Consider the following 10098-nt stretch of genomic DNA (forward strand, 5'->3'; position numbering starts at 1 on the left):
TATTAATATTGATATTAATTGCATTAATAACCATTACTAGTTGTTGATGCTGAAGATAAAAAATAATATTGTTAATATTATCAGTATCAATTATATATATATATATATATATATATATATATATATATATATATATATATATATATATATATATATATTAAATGTCAATTAATGTTATTGCACATAAAATATAATGAACACATTTCTAAAAATTGTAAATGTAAATTAATGTAATTCATAAAAATAATTAGCCTTGTTGATGATGGTAATATGAGGCTAATAATGTCTTATAAAAATACAATTATTGTGGTTGTTTTAATTGTCATTTTCACAGGATGAGGGTTTTAGTTTTGTTGTCATTCAGCTGTTGATCCTATATGTATATAATATGAATTATTACAAATGCAAATAAATGCAAAAATCTCACTGGTTTTGTTTCACAAACAGCGTCACACGAAAGTCATCATTGCCAATAGGTGGCAGTGTAATGCAATAAATACATTTGATTATTTTAAGTAGCCTACTGTACTAAATGCACAACACAAACACACACCTCACTGAGATATGAATATGTGAGATAAATAAGCCAAACTCAGTCAGACTGTAGGACATTAAAAACACTTTTGGCACTCTAATAACCTACAGCCGAGAACTACCATATTGAGGCATTCGCTCCAGATAATGTTTTGTTTGTTCTTTTGACAAATGGTGATCAGTGAAGTCACAGGATGAGCGAGCAAACAAAAGCACTATTATACCAGAAGGAAACCCAGATTTATTTGGGGAAGAAATCACCCTTTCTCCCCAGAAGCACAAAGCAAGAGATATCAAACACTACCAAGTGCACTTCACAGTCGGTTTTATTTGTTTAAAAAAAAGCATGAACAACAATGGAAGTAAAACAAAGAAAAACCTTCAGGATGTGTACCAAAACCGAACTCCAGCACCATTAGAAACGCTTAATACTGCTTAAAATGCATAGATAACAATATAAAAGCAAAATAAACATGAATAAGGATGGAACTGCAATTTTCAAATGCAATAATACACACAGGAATACGTTCAAGTACACAAGAAATCAAAAGGTGAAAGATATAAAACATAGAAGGAGGAGAGAGAAACATCACATCATGAATACCAAATGCAATTTAACACTTTCTTACAGAAGAACTGCGAGCGTAAACTGTTGCCATGTATTTATCATAAAGGCTAAAGTGGGCATGGTTATGGTTTAGATGTGTGCTGGAGCTGGACCCCGTCCTGCCGCCTGTTGAGCGTTGACCTTCTGAGAGTGCCAGCGTGTCTCCTTGTACACAAACCAGGCGTTCCCAACCCATATGAGAAGATTCAAGTAACCAAACACCTGAAAATCAAGTCTGTAGTTATTTATAAAACACATATGTAATTAAATGCTTAAATGCATGCTGATCGCGTGCAATTAATTGCAATGAATCCAAATGAATAAAGTCCTGTGCTACATTAATATTCTGTCTCAATAAGGCATATGCAGCATTAAATGCATTGCAAATACCATCTTACACAAGCTTTGATGATGCATTTCCACAGTTATTCAAATTTAATGCACATTTATAACACTATACTTAACTTGCCATTAAATGACAGGAAACTAGTTACCACTGCTGACTGAGTGCTTCTAACAACAGCTGAAGGAGTGAAAGATAATTTGACAACTTTCTCTCTTTTGACCAATGTAACACATTTTTTTACTCTCTTTTTGAAAGTCATAGACATGCTATAGTGGATTTTTTTTCTTTTGCTATTGGGTCAAATTGGTATGGAAGCTTGTTTTCGCCATGGAATAAAACTATTTTAAAAGATAATTGCGACTTTTTATCTCACAATTCTGACTATATAAACTCCCAATTGCGAGAAAAAAGTCAAAATTGTGAGATATAAAATCGCAATTGCGAGAAAAAGTCAGAATCGTGAGAAAAAAAATTGCGCATTGCGAGAAAAAATTGCGAATTGCGAAATATAATCTTGCAATTGCAAGAAAAAAAGTCAGAATTGCAAGAAAAAAGTCAAAATTGTGATATATAAACTTGCAATTGCAAAAAAAAAAATATAAATTGCAATAAAAAAAGTCAGAATTGCGATATATAAACTTGCAACTGGAGGAAAAAAGTCTAAATTGTGAGAAAATCGTAGAAAAATAGTCAGAATTGCAAGAAAAAAAGTCAGAATTGTGAGTAAAAAGTCACAATTGCAATATATAAACTTGCAATTGGAGGAAAAAAGTCTAAATTGTGAGATAAAATCGCAATTGCAAGAAAAATAGTCAGAATTGCAAGTTTATATCTGACAATTCTGACTTTATAACATGCAATTGCAACTTTGATTCTAAGAAAAAAAAGTCAGAATTGTGAGTTAAAAAGTCACAATTACCTTTTTTATTTCTTATTCAGTGGCGGAAAGAAGCTTCCATAAATAGGAAAGCAAAAATTATAGTATAGCATATTGTAGTTTCCGTTTACCACTATAGAAGTTTACCCAACATTGCATCTTAAAGGGATAGTTCACCCAAAAATGAAAATTTGATGTTTATCTGCTTACCCCTGCAGGGCATCCAAGATGTAGAGGACTTTTTTTCTTCAGTCGAACGCAAATTATGATTTTTAACTGCAACCGCTGCCGTCTGTCAGTCAAATAATAGCAGTGATTGGGAACTTGAACAATAAGAGTCGAAAAAACTTCCATAGACAAATCCAAATGAAACCCTGCGGCTCGTGACGACACATTGATGTCCTAAGACACGAAACGATCGGTTTGTGCGAGAAACTGAACATTATTTATATCATTTTTTACCTCTAATACACCACTATGTCCAACTCCGTTCAGCTTCCTGTTAGTGAGGTCAAAAAACGCATTGTGATGACGGAAGTGATGTCTCGCGCTCATTGAAGTATATGGGTGAGACATCACTTCCGTTGTCAATCAGACCTCACTAACAGGAAGCTGAACGAAGTTGGACATAGTGGTGTATTAGAGGTAAAAATTATATAAATACTGTTCGGTTTCTCACACAAACCGATCGTTTCGTGTCTTAGGACATCAAAGTGCCATCACGAGCCGCAGGTTTTAATTTTGATTTGTCTAAGCAAGTTTTATTTACTGTTATAGTTGAAGTTCCCATCTACTGCTATTATTTGACTGACAGACGGCAGCGGTTGCAGTTAAAAATCATCATTTGTGTTCGACTGGAGAAAAAAAAGTCACCTACATCTTGGATGCCCTGGGGGTAAGCAGATAAACATCAAATTTTCATTTTTGGGTGAACTATCCCTTTAAAGTCACCAAGAAATCAAAACTGACCATTCTTATTTTTATGGAATATTGCAGCATTTATATTAAATGATTAATCCGAGCACATCGTTATTTTTTTTTAATTCATGTTCCTCGTAATCTTGAATCAGAATATCTTCCTCTCTCTCTTGCAGTGACATCTCTTCTCTGATGACGAGGGCGGGGCATCCTGTCACTCACATGAGATCAGCCAATAGCAAACCCACAACCATCCAATCAACTCCCCACAGACAAAATCAAGCCCCGCCCTACTTTTGTTCTTGTTTGAGAAGCTGTTATATGTCACAATAGAGAAGAAAAGACTATCGTTTCAACTTCTGTTTCATCTCACTAAAATTCTAACCTGTGAAAAATGTTTTGTAAAGTGGGTGTGGTTTTAAAACCTATTGTACTGGTCAGTGTATTTTGTGTCTTACCACAGATATATTGAGCGATCGCATGCTGGCATACTCAGTGACTTCACATTTGACACCTCCGTCCGTACAGAGCGCCAGAGTCGAGTCAATGCCAGCCGTACCGGTGGCGTCCTTCACCGTCTGCAGGCCGCGCGCCCACGCCGACGAGCACACCAGCCACAGGAACGCAAACGCCGCTGTTAGTACAAAATCCTAGCAGAGAATCACAGAAATATTATATATACTGGCAGAATTTTTTATTTTTGGGTGAACTATCCCTGCAAAAAAAAAAAAAAAAAGTGGCACACAACCAATCAGAATCAAGTATGGGAACTATCCATTTTATAAAAATGCATGTTGCATGTAAACTTCAAGTTCATCTGCCAGTTGCATACTCACAAACATAGGGCCGAAGTCTGAGTCCCGGTACACATGCATGTAGCCCAGATAGACCAGCAGAGCCACCATGGAATAGAGGAAGGCCAAGACGGCCACGGCCACAAAAAACTCCACCGAGGACGAGGAGTCTCCGACCAGATGGGTTTCAGCAACTGTGCGATTGCACAGAGTGGTGTTGTTCTCCACCAGCCGCTCCTGGTTCAACCTTCGCAAACCAACGTACGTGAACACAGAGAATACAGGAAGATGTGAGGAAAGAATTGTTTATATATTTTAAACTAGGTTTTATTTTTATATTTTCAGTTTTTATTTTAATATTAATTCTTGTAATTGTGTTTTTGTCATTTTTATTAGTGTTTGAGTTGTTTAATAATACTATTTAGGTTTATTTACTGATCCACCAATAGCAAACCACAACCGTCCAATCAATTCCCCAAGAACAAAATCAAGCCGTTTCACTCGTATATACGCCACAATAGGGAAGAACAGATTATCGTTTCAACTTCCGTTTGCCTGAATGAGCGTTTCATTGCAGAAACTTCAGAATTTTAGCTGAATTTTTAGTAGAGATGCACCGATATATCGACCAATAATCGGTATCAACCGATAAAAGCAGATTTTCACACTATCGTTTATCGTCTGATAGTTTAAAAACAGCCGATGTTCAGGGCCGATATATCCTGTCAATCAAAAGAAATGCACTAAATTTGTACTTTGTGTAAAGAAAATGCTAAGATGATCAATATTAATAGTAATTATATGAAGTAATAACATTCAGAAAGTTAAGAAATATTCATTTAGTCTTCAGAATTTAGTTAATGTGTGTTAATAGTAATTTGTTTATGTGTATCGTTATTGGAATCAGCAGATATCACTCCGAATAATCGGTATCGATGGAGAAATTTAGTATTGGTGCATCTCTAATTTTTAATAATTGTGTTATGTTTATGTCATTTTTATTAGTTTTTTTATTATTATTATTTATTTTTTATTATTATTATTTAGGTTTATTTTTTATTTCAGTTTTAGTTTAGTTTCAGTTAGTTGCCGAGATAATTTTTTTCATCTAATATTTATATTTTATTTCACCTTTATTTCAATTAACAAAAATGTTTTTAATAGTTTTAGTTTTAGTTAATAATAATAATAACTCTGGAAACAGTTTCTATTAGTCGGGTTAAATTTCTGTGTTATGCTTTTCTGTCATTTTTTTTATTATTTAAAATATTACTATTTAGGTTTATCTTTTTAGTTTAGTTTCAGTTAGTTGTAACTTTTCTAATTTTCGTATAGTCAACGTTTTTTTTTTTTGTTGGTTTTTTTTTTCATACAATATTTGTATTTTATTTTAGCTTATTTCAATTATCAAAAATGGTTTAATAGTTTTAGGTAAAAAATAACCCTGAAATGAGTTTAAATAAGTTGGGCCAATGTCAAAACTTCATTTAAATTTAAGTTACATTTTAGTAACTGTGTCATTATTATATATATATATATATATATATATATATATATATATATATATATATATATAGAGCTGTCAAATTGATTAATCACAATTAATCGATTTGACAGCAGTAAATATATATATTAGAGATGCACCGATATATCGGCCAATAATCCGTATCGGCCGATAAAAGCAAATTTACAAAATTTCGGCTATCGTCCAGTCTGATGTTCAATATTAACAATAATTATATGAACTACTAACATTCAGAAAGTTAATAAATATTAATTTAATCTTCAGAATTTAGTTTTGTGTTAATATTAATTTTGGTAATGTGTTTGTTTATAACTGATGCAGTTACTCTGAATCAAGTTGATGAAATGGAATAAAGTTCAAAATATAATATTAAAAATTTAATAATAATTATTAATAATAAAGAAATTATCATTCATTTAAAAGAAGGTATAAAAGGCAGAACCGCCAAACTATTGGTATCATTATCGGCAGAAATCACTCTGAATAATTGGCTAATATAATCGGCTAAAATAATCGGCATCTCTAATATATATATATATAATATATATATATATATATATATATATATATATATATATATATATATATATATATATATATATATATTAGTTGCTAAGACAACAATTATTTTAGCTTTATTTCAATTTACAGAAATGTTCTAATAGTTTTAGTTAATAATAATAAACATGAACAGAGTTTCTATTAGTCGGGCCAAACCTGAATGGGTAGGTGAAAGTGGCACTGAGTGTTTCATTCCCACTTCCGTCACAGAAGATGGAAACCACATTTCTGCCAGTATATCCTCCACAGGTCCCAAACGCGAGCACAGCAGTGAGCTGGAGAAAGCGAGAGCGTTATGAATGAAAACACCATCTTCAGTTTCCTACATGCACAAACCTGAAGATGTTACCAGTATGAAATAAAAACTCTCTTCTCTGCCCATGTTCATGAATCATCTGACATCCTAATCTGATCTTGTGCTCAGTTTTAACCTTTGATTCCCTCCGGGGTTGTGTTTAACCCTTGCTAAGCTAAATGAAGACCTGCCAAGGTCCGGCTCATTTTCCAACACCAGATGTTTCTTTTCGCTGCATGATACATCCTGTTTGCCAGCTCATTCTCAAGAAGCATTTTAAACAAAACAGAGAAACTTTTTCATCTGTCTCTCTTTCAGATTTATGCTTTAAAGACAGCAACAGCTGAGTCAGTAACTCCATTTTCCCTGCCAATATCAAATTCATTTGAGGAAATAAAGAAGGGAGGAACTTCTTGTAAGTAGGTGGCTAAAGAAAACTAAAAACATGCTGAGTTGCTGGTGTAGGGAATGAGGGAATGTGCATTTTATGGGAAAAATGCAGTGGAGCCCTAAGAGACCACTAGTGAAAATGCTTCCATTTTGCATATATATATATATATATATATGTACATGTACACATATTTTATAATTTCCTAGTATGCACTTGAGCATGCATAGACAAAATCCATACTATCCCACATATTTTCTAGGTTTAAAGGGGAAAAAATCCCGGATTATTTAAATATATATATATATATATATATATATATATATATATATATATATATATATATATATATATATATATATATATATAATGCTCCCCACATGGGTATTATTCACTAATTTGTGTGCAAAAGTTAGACAAAAGCTATACTATCCTACTTCTTTTCTAGGTTTAAAGGGGAAAAAATACCAGATATATATATATATATATATATATATAAACATGTTTTTCATTAAGTGCTATACCTACAAGTATAAGTAAAGTAGTTGGGCTAAATGTTAAAGTTGGTTTATGTAGATGGATGAACATGAACTGTAGTTTGCATGGAAGAATGCATTCGTGTAAATGCGTTTTAAGGCCTTTGCCCTTCGTAAGAAGTTAAAGCTTGAAAACGATTTTCTTACTCACCCACTCCACGACTTTAACAAAACCCAGAGGCTCTTTAACAGGGGTCAAATTTAATCTGAATCCCGTCTGCATCTTTTTCCAACGACCCAGATATCCTCCAGGAAGAAAAAAGGAAGGGGTTTGGATCTTGCTGTCTCAAGTTTTCATAAAAAAGAGAGCTAGGTTTGACAGAGTGACGTGGTTGTGTGGTAAGTGATGCTGCTCCTCCTCCGCGAGAGTAAATCCAGATGAAAAGAGAAACAGACTTATTTTTGTAGAGCGGTTTGATTTTAGCAGGATATTCAGTAATTTATTTTATTATTGTGTATCTGACGCGTGTATCCAATATACGTCATCACGAGGTGAAATATATATAGTTTATTTTCTTCTCTCGGTTTTTGATGCGCGTGTAAAATAATCCAGTGAACAATATTTCAGTCATATGATTCTGAGAGACGCTCGAGAAGGATTCTCGACATTCCTGCGCTCCGTTATAAACTCTCAAGTCTCTTAAAGGAACAGTTCACCCCAAAATTAAACTTGGCATTTGAATAACTTTCTTCAGGGTGCAAATGATGGAATGTGTATGTGTGTTACTGCCCGGCCAAAAACAAACAAACAAACAAACAAAAAGTCTCTTTTTGGATTTAAATAGGCAAACGCTGAAAGGTACAATATGTAAAATTTTTGCAGTAAAATATCCAAAAACCACTAGGCTAGTGTCATATATTTTGTCCAGCTGATTACTAACAATATCTCTAATGTTTTCAACTACTTGCAAATCATGAGAAAATTCCCATTCTAAACAGTGACACGGGGCAGTGCAGTCGCCTGTCAATGACGTTAGTTACCCTTTTTTACCGCCTTTATTGACGTAGAAACCACATGACAACAGTGCCGTGGACAAATGCGGAAGTAGAGTCTAGCGTCCAGAAAACCACTAGCTTGCTTCAAGCAGTTCCTTATTTACTTCTTGCACGTTTTATGGTGGATGGTGTTACTTATTTATGGAACATAATTACTGTTTACCATCTGCCGCTGGTTCTGTCGACCAGGACAGCTCCCGTAAACTCATGACCGGAAAAGCGGAAGCGGCGCCAGCAACTGTATCATAATAAAAGTCCCGCTGCTCGTGAGGCGCCGGAGCTCCTCGTTCAGCTCCCGCAACACTCTGTCCTGCTCTGCTTCATACTACAGTAACGTTAATAATCGCATCCACGAACATGAGTTCTTCCAGACTCCAATCCCTATTCTTTTGCACCGTCCGTTGAGATGGAGACCACATGTCCCAAGTTTCCGCTCTAAAACTTGGCGTCATCAAACTACGCCTTTGTTTTGAATAGGCTTCTAGCGACCTCTAGCGGAAAAAATATCACAAATTGTACCTTTAAAGGATTAGTTCACTTTCAAATAAACTTTTCCTGATAATTTACTCACCCCCATGTCATCTAAGATGTTCATGTCTTTCTTTCTTCAGTCGAAAAGAAATGAAGGTTTTTGATGAAAACATTCCATTATTATTCTCCATATAGTGGACTTCAATGGGCACCAAATGGTCAAAATTACAGTTTCAGTGCAGCTTCAAAGGGTTTTAAACGATACCAGACGAGGAATAAGGGTCTTATCCATAGACTGTAAAAAAAGATGGACGATGCGACGCCGCTTCCTTCCATTGTATTGAACTGAAGCCAAAACAGACGCCGATGGGCGCTGACACGTTACGCAAAAACGTCCAAAAAAAAAAAAAGTTTGGAGCCTGGGTATGTGCGGAAGGAATCGTCAGTGGAGCCCGGAGGCGGAGTCACGGTATCAAACTTCAGCCCAGACGACTGCGTCCAGATCCTGTAGGTCGGTTAGTACAGTTTACTGCTGAACAGCTCATTTTGTCGGTGTGAAATAACTATTAATTTTCAATTTCTGTGTTATTTATTTATCTTTAATCTCCCCTCGAAGCTCCAACAGTCCTCAGTGGAGCTGTCAATCAACTGTGAATCACAATGACACGCCCCGTTTCTATAACACCAAATTGCTAGCTAAAATCAAACTCATCACAAAAACGAACAATTGAGTATAAATCAGCGTGATAACAACCTTAAATGACCAAAACCATCTTTTGGAAAATTTTATTTGAAGCATAATTTATTTTTATGTTTTCACTTTAGTCTCATTCGTCTGCATTGAGAGGGCGGGGTTTATGACCTGTACTGCATCCAGCCACCAGGGGGCGATCAAAGAGCCCGCAGCTTCACTTTTCAGGACGTATGAGACACACCCGGTCTCATCTAGAGAAACGATCTGCCATTTTCAAAAAAAAAATACAACTGTATATGCTTTATAAACACAAAATATCGGCGTGCACGTGCTTCCGTTTTCCGTATTCTTCAGAAAGCTTACGCTGTATGTCCTACGCCTTCCCTATTCTACTTACGAAACGAATGTGGCGCCAGTCCAATTTTCCCATAAGGCAATATTTTGTGTTTATAAAGCATATACAGTTTTATTTTTTTCGTTTAAAGCCCTTTGAAGCTGCACTGAAACTGTAATTTTGACCTTCAACCGTTTGGAGTCCATTGAAGTTCACTATAAG

General features: G+C 34.8%; 1 protein-coding gene across 1 annotated transcript; it reads right to left on the reverse strand.

The window, feature by feature from the left end:
• Positions 1-853: 853 nt before the first annotated feature.
• Positions 854-8102, reverse strand: sypl1 (synaptophysin-like 1). Its single transcript, XM_067391425.1, has 5 exons — positions 7533-8102; positions 6319-6437; positions 4119-4323; positions 3741-3932; positions 854-1363 (listed from the first exon to the last, which is right to left on the reverse strand). Exons 1-5 carry the CDS (start codon positions 7602-7604, stop codon positions 1232-1234), a joined length of 720 nt encoding a protein of 239 aa, XP_067247526.1. The 5' UTR covers positions 7605-8102; the 3' UTR covers positions 854-1231.
• Between the last annotated feature and the right edge of the window lie 1996 nt (positions 8103-10098).

Source organism: Chanodichthys erythropterus, chromosome 8, assembly GCF_024489055.1.
Source record: "Chanodichthys erythropterus isolate Z2021 chromosome 8, ASM2448905v1, whole genome shotgun sequence".
In the NCBI taxonomy this organism is placed as follows: domain Eukaryota; kingdom Metazoa; phylum Chordata; class Actinopteri; order Cypriniformes; family Xenocyprididae; genus Chanodichthys; species Chanodichthys erythropterus.

Excerpts from the sequence above, each read along its gene's own strand:
- sypl1 (XM_067391425.1), bottom strand. The coding sequence starts at position 7,604 with ATGCAGACGGGATTCAGATTAAATTTGACCCCTGTTAAAGAGCCTCTG. Across the intron at positions 3,933-4,118 it reads CAGACTTCGGCCCTATGTTT|GATTTTGTACTAACAGCGGC; the intron begins GTGAGTATGCAA and ends ATTCTCTGCTAG. Across the intron at positions 1,364-3,740 it reads GATCGCTCAATATATCTGTG|GTGTTTGGTTACTTGAATCT; the intron begins GTAAGACACAAA and ends CTTGATTTTCAG.